At 40.6% G+C, this 15568-nt stretch overlaps 1 protein-coding gene across 1 annotated transcript in view; it reads right to left on the minus strand.

The window, feature by feature from the left end:
- Window positions 1–858: 858 nt before the first annotated feature.
- dock11 (dedicator of cytokinesis 11) overlaps window positions 859–15568 on the minus strand; it is an 87057-nt gene continuing 72347 nt past the window's right edge. Inside the window, exons 47-53 of the mRNA XM_039822143.1 lie at window positions 15324–15437; window positions 11824–11970; window positions 11030–11240; window positions 10066–10256; window positions 9513–9613; window positions 6974–7112; window positions 859–2476 (exon numbers count right to left, since the gene is read on the minus strand). Coding sequence (XP_039678077.1) covers window positions 2387–2476; window positions 6974–7112; window positions 9513–9613; window positions 10066–10256; window positions 11030–11240; window positions 11824–11970; window positions 15324–15437 — 993 coding nt within the window. The 3' untranslated portion in view covers window positions 859–2386. The remainder of the gene's footprint in view (window positions 2477–6973; window positions 7113–9512; window positions 9614–10065; window positions 10257–11029; window positions 11241–11823; window positions 11971–15323; window positions 15438–15568) is intronic.

A 15568-nucleotide genomic window follows, 5' to 3' on the forward strand; every position in this document is an offset into this window, starting at 1 on the left:
AATGTGGGAACATAGGGCCTAATTTTGGAGAATAAAAAATTCTTAGAAATGTGGGAACATAGGGCTGTGGGAACATAGGGCCTAATTTTAAGAAAAGCTTAGACATGTGGGAACATTAATTTAAGACAAAGTCCACTTCAAGTTTGGTAAAATAAAGGACTTATAACTACTACTTATGACTAATAACTTGTGTATCAGTTTTTTTTTCTCTCGTTTGGTCAGAGGCAGTCTGACATTTGGCTACTCAAAAGTCCAAGTTTTCAGTTTTGTTTTTTACAGAAAGAGTATTTATTTTTTATACTTTCCTTTTAAATAAAAGTGTTTGATTTATAGTCGTTTATTGATTTATAGTTGTTTATTGCCTATTTTGTATAGGCAATAAACAATGACGCAGATTCCTGTACCCTATAAAACAATAAGGTGCTAATGTTAATTGCATTAAAGATTGATTTTTTAAAATATTTTAAACTGATTGGTTTTTTTTTAATAACAATTATGCCTGCCTACAGTGAAACGTGGGAATTTAAAGTAATCTACTGGCAACCCCCTAACCAGAATGTTACTGTAAATTCAAATAATCACACAAATATACTTCATTTTCATTTTTTTTTATTATGGAAATACAGTGTACTGCAGGCGTCTCTGCTGCCAGTATTTTATTGTAAATTGTAAAAACATACATCATTTGTTGTGTTTTATTTTTACAGTAACAGGCTGTAAAGTCATTTAACAGTAGGACTAACTGTTTAATAACAGTAAAATGCTGGCGCCTCTGCTGCCAGCACTTTACTGTTAATTTACATGAAAATTCTTTACAGTGATATACTGTCTCCAAGCTCAAAAAAAGAACTTTCTCAATAGTTTTTTTACGTTTTTATTGGAAAATGGCTTTCCAAAGTAAGTTGGACAAGCAGCTGCACATCAGTATACAATGCAATAAAAACAGGGGGAACATAATCTCTCTGCTAGGACAGCTTTGAACTACAGAGTCCAAAAATGTTACAAATATAAATACATACATACATACAGTACATACAAACATACAAGGAAACTGAATTTACTTTACAGCATGGCAATGAATTATGTACATTTGCTTAAATATTATTCATCTCTCTGCTAATTACAGTGTAGCACTTGTGAAATACTGTAAAGAGCCAGCGTGTGATAAAGGTCTTGTTACTTGAGATAACAGGAGGCAAAGCACAAAGGCACTGGATCTAAACCCAGATTTTCTTCACTTACTCACTGAACGGAAGTAAATATGATCACCCAGCTGGGATCAGTGTGTGTCCCCTTTCTGACTCTACAGAGAATACTGCTTTATGATTGTTCTCAAGCTCTGATCATTTCTAATCACAATCTTTTCCAGTACATGATTTCTTACCTCTAATACAATCTAGAACATGGTTATCACCGAAAGGCATTTTACATTTACAATGCAATTGAGCTACTTCTTAGTTAAGCAAACCCTCAGCTTAATCACACAGCTTTAATACAACCCTGACGTCTGTAGCTTCTTACACTTTGGAACAAAAGTCATTTGTCATAAAAGAAACTGGGTAGTAACTTTGGCACCTATAACGTCACTTATCTTGTTTTTCACAATCTGGTGCTCTGGCTGGAATGCGCTGCCAGCCAATAAACCCTTGGCTTGACTGAGTAACTCACAATGATTTTGCTTTCGGTGCCTTTTTTTACAACAGAACCGGTTGAGTTGGAATATTGCTCGCCCTGCTGCCTTAACACCAAAAGTCTGTACAAACATACCACTGTGGTACAATAATAAAAAAAAAAAAACATGCTCTTGTTTTCTAAAAGTCGCCTCAAGTAGTAGAAAGGAAATTCTGGAAGGAGTGTGGTGTCCTGCATAGATCTGAAGGGCAACATTGCAGAGAGAGAGAGAGAGAGAGAGAGAGAAAGTGAGAGGGGACGGCAATAATTGCTTTAGTTGAGCATCTCCCTGTAAAAAAAAAGAATAAAAAATAAAGAGTCAATCCTGCACTTCGTTACAAAGGCAGAAAGAAAGTGCAACCGAGCATGTCCCAGCAAAACACATGAACCGGACATGCTGACATTTGATTGGCGTTGCTGCGATACATTCTCCGAAATACTGCTGCTGTGTTTTGAACATGACATCCACCCGCCGCACTGCGATCTTTCACCTGCCCCCCAAGCCATCTACTGCACGTACAGCAACGACGCTGACAAAATGGCAATGACCGAATGGCATCTTCACACCAATGGGGGAGGGGGGAAGAGTGGGCAAGTGTAGCTAGGCAGATGTGAAACAAGTTCAGGTCCTTTTAAGGGAGAAGTGAGAGGATATACATGTAGGCAGGTGGAGGCGGAGGCGGCGCGGAGGGAGGGAGGGAGGGAGGGCCGGTGGTCAGCCCACGTTGGTGGATGTCCCGCTGATGGCACGGAACACATGGAGGGAGTTTTGTAAGAGCGAGCGCATCATGTCCTCCTGGTAGATCTGGGGTGAAAAGAAAGCGCAGACGGAAGATGTCAGACACACACGTGTACCAAACTGAAATCTAGGGCTGCACGATATGAGGGTTTTCTTCACTCTGGAGGATAGGATTCGGAGGCTGCGACTTCTCTGCAGCGTCACAATACTTTCATTCAGAATGGTTTGACACATGCATCTATTTTGCCTTTAAGAAATATTGCACACCCCCACGATATGGATATTGCACTAGTACAAGTCTACATTGTTGATAAATTTGCTTTTAATTGTGCAGCCCTACTCCAATCAATATTTCTGCCCACACCCATACTGATAGAATGCCACACACTATGAGATGTGGTTCAACGTAGAGAAGCTATATGTACAGTGAGAGAGAAGTGAAGAGTAAAAAAAAAAAAAAAATTTCAAAACATGTTTGTAAAATGAAATACATAACACCGTTAAAGTATAGAGTAAAAAGAGTAAAAAAAAATAAAAAAAACCTTACAACAAACATAAAGATGAACAAGGAAGTGTCCACACAGTATTTCTGATTGCTGCCCTTGCAACACATGTTACTTTGTAGTTTGTACTCTTCAGTGTTTCTCTGATGTAATGTCTGACTGGTTTGCATACATTCTTTCTTTGCATATTGTTTCACTTTATTCGTTTGATCATCGTTCTCATGTAATCACTGGGATTCAGATGTCTGGCAATGTGTTTATTTTTCACAAATGTATTTATTTCAACCCAACCGCTTAAAAGCATACATGCAGCAGAACAGGAAATAACTGTAGACACACTGTGTTTTCGAACAGTGCATGTAAAAAAAGTCTATGGGGCTATTGGAACTGAATTCCATTTGCATATTATTTTATTGAATTAAGTCATTTTTGTCGCACTTGTGTAAGAAATTGGCACTTTCACTCATTTTGGAGCGGGACAGTTAATGGACCTTTTTCCACTCCTCTGGGTTACAAGTGATAACTAGAAGGGCACTCAGAGAGCGCAGACCTCCGCCAAGGCGCACGCTGTCTCACAATGTTAATACAGTGCGATTTCTCCAGTTGGAAGCTCACTTTCTTTTTCCGATTATTCCCGAAAACCACGTAAATGCCCCATCTCGCAGTGTTGAAGGCAAACTGTTAACATTGATGCTGACATAAAACTACAACACTAATTTCATTGCAATTGCATAATCTTTAAATTGATAATACAATACTTTTTAAAGTGATGGTTCGGAGTAATTTCACCCTAGCGACCTGACCGAACGCAAACACCCTTCAGAAGCCTTTTTCACCTGGGTTAAAGGGCGTTAGCGTAGAGGCGTTAGTCGCTGAATAGCTTAGCCCAGAGGCTAATGGACCACGTTTGTATCTCTTAAATGACCCCACTAATAACGCCCGAAATGATACCAAAGGTCACGCTAGTATATATAGGTTATGCTCTCATAAAACGATGGATTGGAAAGTTTGTAAGTACACCAGAAGTTTATGAACACTTGCCTGCTCTCTTCAGCTCTCTGTTGCTGCTGCTGCTGCTACCTGCAGTTAGACGAGCGCTTAGGGCGCTCTACAAATTACTACACCGAAGAGATACCAACAAAAATATGTATTAATTTAATGATTAAATAAGGTAATGTCTCCAAACTTACCTCCATTATTACTTGTCTCCTGCTAGTTATATTACAGCACTTACTTTAAAAAATAAGTTAAATTAATAAATATTTTTGTTGCATCTCTTTTCGGTGTTGTAATTTGTAGATGTCCCTAAGCACTCGTCTCACAGCAGCAACAATAACAGCAGAGAGCAGAAGCCAGCAGGCAAGTGTTATTTACATAAACTTCTGGTGTACTTACAAACTTTCCAATCCATGGTTTTATGAGTGCATAACTTATATATACTAGTGTAGACCTTTGGTATCATTTCGGGCATTATTAGTGGGGTCATTTAAGAGATACAAACGTGGGTCCATTAGCCCCGCGCTAAGCTATTCAGCGGCTAACGCTACTCTACGCTAACTCGCCCAATGTTAGACCCAGGTGAAAAAAGCTTCTGGGGGGGTGTTTGGCTCGAGGTCATGGTGCAAAGGACCCTAGGGTAAATTACTCCGAACCATCACTTTAAGTATTCTGTCATGTCATCAAAAATGTCATTGATGTTGTTATTATATAGCAGCTATTCCCTGAAATATTGTGATTATTATTTTTTTTGTCTGTCTGAATTCAAGTAGCCATCGATGTCATTCACATTCAAATCTGCCCGGCCTGTTAACAGTCTTTGCCCCCACAGTAACCAGACCTCAATTAAACATCTCTGTGGACACGTACAGAAAACAACATGACAAGGCACTCTATATGCTCCAGAGGGTTTCAAGTTTTGCCACTTAACAACCCCCGACGTGTGTGACTTGACACACGGAGGTGACTGACAGCAGAAACCCAGATGTTTATTCGCCATCATCCTGGTATGATATGGACTAACTGAGGTGGCCCTGTTACCAGGATGTTGTTTTTACACGCGTGTGGAAATGCAAAAGCTCCAACCGTAACCACAGGACACTACTGTGTATGTAAACATCATTTGATTAGTGGCATATCTCGTTTGCGTGTGTTTTTTTGTTTGCTTTTTTTAAACGGCATCTGTGGAGCCAGTTTTGGCCATGACCCATAGTGTAAATACGCTTTCATGTCTCAGAGTGATCCAACAAGTTTGTCGAAAGGATAAAACAAGTGCCAAATGTTTGCCACGTCTGCCAAAACCACTCTCATTCTCTGAAAACAACGTTAAATTTGTTTCCACTTGAATGCATTTTATATCTATTAAATTGCTGCATTTGCCTGATTAGTTCTCTTTCATTATCACTAGTCTATAATTAAGGCCCGACTAATCAATCACCTATTTAGAATTCAATTGAATTGAATATTTCCATAGTATCGCTGTTTTATTGTTTTTTTTTTTATTTAGATTACCTTTGGATTTAACCCCAACATGTCTGGAAGAAATGAACTACTGTAAGGTGCAAATTCAGAATGAATGAGTTGCAAAAAAAAAAGGACAAAAAAACAACTTCATACACTTCATGATCACATTACCTGTTTTTCCTCAAAGCTAAAGGCCAGCACATTGGAGAGAAAAAGGTACACCAGTTAGCTTGGTCAGATCAGATCAGTAAAGTCATATCAAATGTCAGCAGGCACAAGAACGAACACTGCTGTAAAAACACCCACGGCTCACTCCAGTGAGAGAACAAAGCACAGCGTTAGATGAGGTTTTAAGAACAGGGGGCAGATGAGTGCATGCCAATGCCATACATCATCACTTCAGGAAATGTTCGAGAGGAAATTCACTTTTCCAATTATTCCAGGACGTTGAATTAATGCAGCTTCCGCAACTCATCATGACTCACTCACAAGTCTGATCATGACATATACGTTAAACATTAACAATCAACAAGTATCATATGACACATCAGTATGCCATGCAATACATAACCAAAGCGGTTATACTGGCTCCTCCTGTGCAAGTAAATAAAATAAAAGTGAATCACTCAGGTTCACTTACGTGGATTTGTATAGCCTCACCAGCAAATAAACCCACACCGTGCAATTAACTTCAAATCTGCTGCTGCCCGAAGGGAATTGTGGGTATACCGTAATAAAATAGTACTCACTCATTACAAGGATTGTAATTTGTGTGTGAACTTGTGGATAGCGAAAACAGGATCCAAAATGTTAGTGATTATTGCTACACATGTGTAGTTTGATTTAGAGATTTGAGTTTGCACAATACTGGTTCCACACGTTTCCCAGTGGATGATGATCTCATTAACATGCCTTTTTTCATGGAGCACGGCTGGTTATAATGCAACCGTAATGGCCTGCATATCATTTAAAAAGGGTTGCACCACCCAGAATTACAAATAAACACATTTGTCACTTGCTTGTGGTATCTAGCCCTACAGATGGTCTATAGATAGTTTGTGTTTTACTCGTTCAGATTTTCAGATATGCGTGCTCTCCACTGCCTCCAACCGCGGGACCACAGAGGTTGAAAGAATTTTGTCTGTGGTGCCTCGGGCATTGAAAAAAAAAAAGTTAACCGTAGTCCTCATAAATCCACCGGAGTTTAGAATGCTAACACAAAGGAGGCCCAAGGCAAAAGATATCCGGCGGCTACAGAGCAATCCCGGAAATGGAACATCGTTGATATAGACTACCACTCACGTATCCTCACATCCAGCACGCTCTAATGCTTCAATGAATTATTATTATTATTATTTATGCTGACAAAATGACTTGTAAGTGATAATGGTTGCGAGGCAGAATTTGAATTTGCCATACAGGAGGCCCCTGTTTCTGACCAACAGCACATTAAAGGAGAACTAAACATCTGTGTGTGTGTGTGTGTGTGTGTGTGTGTGTGTGTGTGTGTGTGTGTGTCATCGAGGAACAGGGTCTGTGTGTGGCTGCGAGGCGGTAAAGTTCCCTCCGCCAGAACACTGAATTGTTAAAGTGCGATTACCTGCTCGTGGATGATGTCCGACAGTTCCTTCACCATGTCTTTGAAGTTGGCCTTCAGGCCCTCGTGGTACTCAAACTGGTCCTCTTTGATCAGACGCTCGTTTATGTCCAGAGCCATACTGCAAGCCTGGACAAAACGCCTGCAAATAGCAAAAGTTAAATGACTAACTTAATTGTCATTTAAACTAGGGCTGCAAAATATATAGTTTTTTTTTCTCGTCATCGCGAAAGGCTGCGACATATCGCGAAGAACACTCCCAACGCAGCTTTTTTTTTTTTTTTTGGTAGTTGAAGGAGAATATGAGTAGAAAACTGAGCTTTAAAATGCAGCTGTCATTCTTTTTTTAGTGCTGCCTTTTATATTCAATTCAATGTTCAGTTTGTTCAATAAAATACCGTTGGAAATGATTTCCTTTCATTTGTTTTTTTTTATTTAACAAGCAATTTGTTGTGTTTTAGCAGAATACTGAAAGCAGCAGAACTGAGAACACTTTAACATCTGTTTATATATCGCGAGTAATATCGTTATCGCAATATTCAACAATGTTATCGCATAATTTTTTATAAGATAATTTTTGGGGCTTTTCCATCTTTATTTGATAGGACAGCTAGGTGATAAAGGGGAGAGGGGGGAAGACATGCAGGAAATCGTCTCAGGTCGGATTCAAACCCTGGACCTCTGCGTTGAGGATTAAACTTTTTTTCTTTTTTTTAACCAGAGGGGTGTACCACGAAGGAAGTTCGACAGCTGTATTTAATTATATTAAGTATTTTATAAAGCCTGAAGCCCTAATCAGAGATAACGGGTGGCACGACAAAGTTTTCAATATGAATACGGTTTTAAAAATAGACAGATAACCTATGTCGGATTGCAGGGACCCAGGTTCCATTCCGCCCAAGATTATTTGTTCTGGGAGATATGGGTCAATCCTTAGCGGGATGGATGAGCACATATGAAGCTGGGTCCAGACTAGTTTAATGATAGCCAGACAGATTCTTTTTAGAGGATGGAGGAATGAAGGGGTGCCGTCAATCCAGGAGTGGGCTAGTGAGAAGGCTAGGCTGGCGGCGTTTGAAAAGATGTCATATGAACGGTTTCTCAGATTGGATGTCTTAACTAGAAAATGGGGAAAGTACCTGAGCTTTCTGGAGGGCTCCTAGGAAGCTTTGTGCGGGGGAGAGACGTGTACGTTGGGCTTATGGTGCTGTCATTAATACAGATGCTTATTTAGGTTTATGGCTTATTGTCTATTTTGTTTCTATTTTGTTGAATGGTATTAAATATTCTAGTTACTGCGTCATCTTTTCTTGATTTTTGTCTGTGTGGGCGGAGATGGCGAAGGGGTGGGGGGTATGTTGTTTATAAGAAATAAAAAAAATTGTTAATCACAAAAAAAGTAAGATTTTAAAGAATATCAAAAAAATATAACAGGAATGCTGGCGGAAAATTACTTATATATTTATTTTATTTTAATATATTTATTTTACCGCTAGATGCATTTAGCTTGGACAAATCAAAGTAAAATGCATTTTATTGATTGAATATTATCTACAATAAATACCAATAGACTAATCAATGTTCTAATCTGTGTTCTATTAGCTGCAATATAACAGCAATGTGTAAAACAGACTTCAGCAAATCAGAACCAATAAAAACCTCGTCCAAAGTGGTAACGTTATGGTTTGGCGGAATAACGCCGCATTTCATATGCAAGTAAACATCAAACTGAATATTAATATAGTGAACTCCTAATGTATGATTTATAGAAGCTTCTTTTAGAGCCAGCATGGGCAAATAACCAGAGAACACTACAAACATGTTCAGTAGTTCAGTGAGAGAAACGACAACGTTACGGATGAAATCACTCCGATTTTCTGCATAACTGATGTTATACTGATGTCATGGCAAAAAACCGGCAACGTGATACAGTAAGCGCTAACTGCATGGCCTGTATCCAGTGTCAGTTACAGCTCAACAGGTTTTCATTTAATTTAATCAACGTATTCCCTCAGCTGAGAATCTGTATTGCTCATAGATTGAACACAAACTATAGAGTGATGCCGCTTTCCAAGGAGTTGATTAGTGAATGGAGCTTTTTTAGCCGATTTCAAGCCGAAACTCCAATCAAAAACGGGTCCGGACAGGTGCCCGGATAGCTCAGTTGGTAGAGCAGGCGCCCATATATAGAGGCTTACTCCTCGACACAGCAGGCCCGGGTTCGACTCCGACCCTTTGCTGCATGTCATTCCCCCTCTCTCTCCCCCCTGCTTTCGTTTCTTCAGCTGTCCTATCAATAAAGGCCTTAAAATGCCCCCCAAAAAATTATCTTTAAAAACTGGTCCGGACCAGGTTAGCTGTGCAGCATAAATTACCGTGGCGATCAAGCCAGATTAGAAAAAGGGAGCCACCTTTGTGACATTGAAAACCCTGGCTTTAGACTTTGCATACCTCGCCACCCGACTCATCTCGCTTCCTAGTACACCCCTCAGCAATGAGGAAGGAGGAGCAGCTTAGTCATTTAGGGACAAACAAATTGTACCTGAAAATGTCCTTGAGGTCTTTTATTTTCTTGTTGCCTGACTGGTTGGATTTACTGTCATCCAAGAATGCTCGGGCGTAGGCCATGGGACCGGCATTCACCTGCAGCAAAACATGCCTGGAAGTGTTAAGCATTCTTTCACTCGGATCAGTGCACAGATAACAACCCACATTTATATTTGTGCTTTCTCATGTCACTGAAAGGCCCTGTTCAGACTTGGCATTGGACGAAGTGGACCGATCCAAGTATGTCCATTCCCACCTGGCATTAGAATGTGTCTCTGCATGCGTCTTGTGATTGGACTCATTGGACTCTGTATGCACATAAATATGTACACCATTTGCATATACAAACATACACATCTAAATGAACAATCCTTTTTGTTATTGTTGCGTTGTGTTTGTGTATACATTTCATTTGTAACTCTCACATAATTCACACGTTATTACAGAAACGTGCAATGACTAATAAAAAAAGTGCTGCCTGCAAACTTTACAAATGAAAAATATATTTGTCTTTCACTTGGCTGTGTCTCTGTGGGGCCTTGCTTTACCTGCACAGAGACGCAGCCCTGCAGTTTGAGCTGCAGCTGGATCATGTCCACCTCCTGGCTGGAGCAGAGTTTGGTCAGCTCTGCCGTCCGCGCCTTCATCTCATCTATGGCCACATCCACCGGCTTCAGCTCCAGCTGCTTCTCCCCCACCACCTCCACGCGCTTTTTCACATACGGGAAGGTATTGCTAGCTGGAGATAAAAGAGAACAGGACAAACTGGTTGGCGCGTTGCACGCAAATAAAAACTAACTGCGAGTGACATGCTTCGGGGTCATCTTTAGGTGATGCATGCAAGCAATCAAATGTGATGACAAAAAGGCACACTGTATAAAGGTTTTTGCAGCTTACTGTGGCAATACTTTATTTGTTTTGATGCCATCGAAAACAAGCAGCAGAATGAGCCAAAGCATCTGCCGTTTTTTTCTGCTTTTTAAGCGTGAAATAGTCAAACAGACGCTGTCAGAGTATTGTCTCTCTGCGTAGCAACTGTATGTTCACAATAACAACTGCATGTTCGGTCAATAAGAAAGAACAACAAGGCTTGAGGGTGCTTGTCAATAATATGTGATAAGCCAGAGGTACTTGAATAGGATGTGGCCGGGGGGGATCCCGGCTACAGTAACCAGCTGTTTGAATGTAAACTGCTAAATAGGAGGTTCCTAGAACTGTACACGTGCACAGACCAATGGGTGAGCAGCCGACAAATGATACGTAGGCACATCGCTCTGCAAGATAAGAGTCCAGTGTTTGTACAAACACCATCAACTATGAGTTCAAATGGGAGAGATGAAGTGAGCTGAGGTTTTTGCTTTGTAGTCTCTGTGAGATGTGTCATCATGATAACAACGATAAATGCATTATTAATGTGATGTAGTTCAGAGAAGTAGCTGTGCGCCTCTGGTGCGTTTCAAGAGATGACGCGGAAAAGCAAAGTGTTTGTGAATGGCTGTGTGTTTCGTGTACTTGTGAGCATGCTCCTCCTCTTGCACTGCTCCTCCACCCCGCCGTGTTTCTTGCCCGACAGCGTGTATGGCGTCTCGAACACAAAGCGGTTGATGTTGTGGCACTTCTCAAAGTCAGTCTTCTTCTCCGGTGCCTCCTTCTCGTCAAAGTAGGCCTTGACAAACGTCACCTGGATGTAGGCGAACTTGGCATCCAGCTCTTTGGGGTTAACCTGCGGGAAAAGCAATTACCTTTAATAAAATATAATTGCAAAGATAGATATTGAGATAAGGTCATCGAGGCTTGGATAGGAGTAAATGTAATGTAAATGTCCTCCAAAAGCATCTACATTTTTGCACTTTGTGTCTTTGTATTGTTGTCTTTTCGTTTATTTGTACGTTGTTTGGATGGGTTATTTATCTTGCACTCTTGACTGCAGATCAAGTTTCTCATTTGGGATAATAGTGGCTGGGAAAAAAGTGACTGAACTGAGCTGATATCACCATGGTCCTAAAACATCCCTCTACTTCAAACACCCGACTGCTACAACTCATGCTGCCCCATTGACCTCCACTGACTCACAATCGATTTTAAACTTGTCAAGTGACTCTTCACAATAACACAGAGAGGAAAATATTTCCCACATTATGTTGGACAAGTGATATTTTCTAAAAAGAAAAAGAAAAAAGAATAGAGCCGGGCTGCAATTCCAAATTACTTTATCAGTAATAACTGTATTTCAGCCAATCATTCACATCAACACTATTCATTCCAAACATCTTCCACCTTTTCCTTCCCACATTTATCTGCTGCACCTTATTTGAGTCCTGTATTATCTTGACGTTTTCTGGCCCAAACTTTTCCCCGTAGAGTGTCAGCAGCCGCTGAGAGATTTCGGACAGGCCAGTGAGTTTGGGCTCTTTGTAAATGTACTCCTTCCCGTCCTCCTCCTCGAAGAAGCCCTGCACAAAATACACAAGTTCACTCAATAAATGCAATAAGAGACGGTTCATCTGAAGTGTGCGGGAAGAAACATGCACACAAAACACACACTTACATGTTTTATTTTTCCGTCTGTGCTTTTAATACAAAACAACTTTAGGTGCCAATATCATTATAAAGATGGTAGGATGTGACTTTTTCAGACTTGTTTCATGTTTTTGCCCTCTGAACAAGTAAGATGCAACACATCCACCACCTTTGCATGACACATTTTCTGAAAGTGTCCGTTTACTTCTAACCTTACTACAGCTATTCAATTTCATTTAATACATCCACCATCTTGAACCTGCTTGTCGCTGTGCCGTCACAAGCTGTAGATGTAACCTTTGCATGTAATTATAGTTACCGTGTTTCCCTTGGTTGCCTTTCCAAAGTATTTTTGTAATTACAGTTTTTACCATTTGGCACATTTCCATTATATATCTGAGATGGGAAAGGGATTTGTAACATTGCCTAATGCAATCCCAACAAAACGATCAAGACATGTTTAAACAGCCATTCTTTATGTGTCATGAGGGCTGGGCATTCACTCTGAAGCTTGTACAGATGGCATCATATTGCATTTTCTGTGCACTTTGTTCGGTCATTAAAATAACTCTGAACATCCTGCTTTGTATTTGTACAGTTGCAGTAGTATGACTTGAATGTCTTGCCTCGGTTCACCTAAACAAAACAATACAGAGCCACATCATGTCTTAGGGCTGCAACCAATGATTCATTTTTTTTTTATTGTCAATTAATCTGTCAATTATTTTCTTCAGTGTTTCCTCTATGTAGATTTTGTAGTGGCGGCCCGCCATGGCAACATTTCTGCCGCCACAGTATCACAAATAAGGCAGACGCACAATAGTCACGGTTTCCTTTTAAATGGTCCTGCCGACATAATGCACCCCCCCGTTGGCTGCCGCTCACATTGCAATTTAACAACAAGTAGAACTATTCAGAGGTTATTGGGCCCGTCCAGTTTAACTCCACATACTGCTGTGTTGATGTAGTTTATTGTCAAAACGTTCCCTTTCTTCCGAGTCGACTATTAAACGAACAGCTCCACCAAAGTTGTTGGTTGTTGCTCGGACAGACCTGCCCCCACTGCTAAAAAAAAAATCCTAAAGGAAACACTGTTCTTGATTAATCGATTAGTTGTTTGGTCTATAAAAAAGTCAGAAAATGGTGCAAAAATGTCGATCAGGGTTTCCCAAAGCCCAAGGTGACGGCCTCAAACGTCTTGTTTTGTCCATAACTCAAAGATATTTAGTTTACTGTCACAGAGGAGTGAAGAAATCAGAAAATATTCTCACTTAAGAACCTAGAATCTGAGAATTTTTGAATTACTCAAACCAATTAGTCGATTAATTTAATGGTTGACAACTAATTGATTAATCAATGAATCTTTCCAGCTCTAATGTTTTGTAACAAAATTGTACTTCTAACTGTAAAGCTTTAGGCTTTTTTAAGAGAAACCCCAGACACTAATAATACCACTGTCTTTAAAGGACTGAACCGTTGGAGATCGTTTTGTTAAACATTGAGCAACAGGCTGTGCGATTCAAGTAGTTGGGCCGGTCGGAGGCGCACAGTTTATAATCGTGAAGTGAGCAGTCAGAGAGAATAAATATTGTTGGCCTGTACATTGTCTGTCTGCTGTGTTCTGTGCTGAGGGTAACCCGCGGTGGCAGCGAATCCTGCTACAGGGAGAGTGTACATACAGCAGTTATGTGCTACCGCTGAGACATGGTCGCTACCTGCCGCAGCATAAAAAGTGTAAACGCATGAGTGGTTCATGTGATCCCCCATTAATCCAGCTCCACTTGTGCAGTCGGCCCACCCAAGTTATAGGAGTCACTACCACAGCAAAGGCTCCCCACTCACCAACAACGCCAACAAGTTTTTTATAATTATAGCGGAAAATGTCACATATAGTACTGAACAAAAACTGTGGATTCTTAGCAGTATCTGTAATCCACAGCTGCTTTATACTGTAAATACTTTATACTCCTTCAGTTAATTAGGTAGCAGGGCAAATATGTGTGATAAATGTACGGAGCCATTGGCCATGATAATCCACTGTGTTTACATTGATTAAATCATGCAAATTAAACACATACTTGTGCACGCAAGCCTGTTGGTTCTAACTCTGTATTCTGTTACTTTGTGTGTGACATCCTAGGGATGGACATAGACACTTCACAGTCTAACACACTATAGCTGCTTTCCGACCAGAGGGATTTTTGCAGTTCCTAGAACATAAAATTCCTAGAACCCTTTTTTCTTGTGTCCGACTGGACCAATTTGGGGATTTTTAAGTTCCTCTGGCCGCAGTTCCTGTAACTCTTTCAGCTCCTACTTCAGGGAAGGGTCTTTTCGCTGTTCCCGTTACGAACCGTAGGAACCGAGTCACGGAGGGTCACCCGTACGTACAGACAGACCAACGCGGGACAATTTTAGCCATCTTATTCATCACTAAATTCACTTCTGACGACGTTTTGGGCGAAAATTAAGTGTTTAGATTTTGAATATAGGCAGTCTTGCAAAAATTGATGCTGAATTGACAATTTGCTTCAAAGTTTTCGGAGTTGAGAAGCTCCATGAAGTGAGGAGACAGCCAGCAGGCGCCTGCCCCGGCCGCAAGCTCGCCGCTCGGCCAGTCACGCTCAGAGACCCCGCTGTAAGCTGGAGGTCGCTCAGACTGCTCTGGTAAATGACAGGCTTTTATTTGGCCGTTGACGGTTCGTTTGTTTAAATATCATAACACATGTCCATCATAAGATCAACGGGAACCTGTGGTTAGCTGTCTTTTCGGAGTTAAACTCCACAAGCGTGGACACACACACACACACACACACACACACAGGCGGGGGCGAGAAAGATACCCGTTTCTCTTCGGGAGTTTAAATTATGACAAATATGCTATATACATTAGATTTAGTATTTAGTTCATACTTTTTTGGTGTATGTGTTTTCTGATTTTAACGCTAGTAGTTAGTAGATCTGCTTATCCTATAACCACGTTCCTGGAACTACTTGGTCGGAAAGCGGCTTATGTTCACTCCAGTCTCCTTTCAACTAAACATCTATTTGTCTTGCGCATATTTTAAAGTTTCCTGGAAAGGTCAGAGTTCCCTTTAACTGCAATCCTATATTGACCATTAACTGCGAGAATGATTCATCACGCCACCTATGACACTTACATTCCAATGTACTCAACCTTTTTGCACGCAGCATAGTGATGTGTGCTTCAGGTGCACTTTGTGCCTAAGGTGTTTGCCCTTGCACTTTACATTAAAGAGCCCTTAAAGCTGCTTGATAACCTCACCTGTCCATAAAAAGCCACTCTGAAGTATGTCCCAAGCATCCTGCGGCCTGAGTGTATCACCTCCATTATCTTGTTGTAGGCTCTGTGCAGCGTGTCGTACAGTCGGCTTAGTTTCTGGAAAAATAAGACAGATGGCATCAGAGTTGGACTATTTCCTTAATGCTTGTTTAAACAGCTAAGCAGTGCGTGTAGAAACAAGCCAGGGTGCCTCGAAAATACCTTTTAGTTTTGCTTGAGATAATTAT

Source organism: Perca fluviatilis, chromosome 14 (genome assembly GCF_010015445.1).
Source record: "Perca fluviatilis chromosome 14, GENO_Pfluv_1.0, whole genome shotgun sequence".
Classification (NCBI taxonomy): Eukaryota; Metazoa; Chordata; class Actinopteri; order Perciformes; family Percidae; genus Perca; species Perca fluviatilis.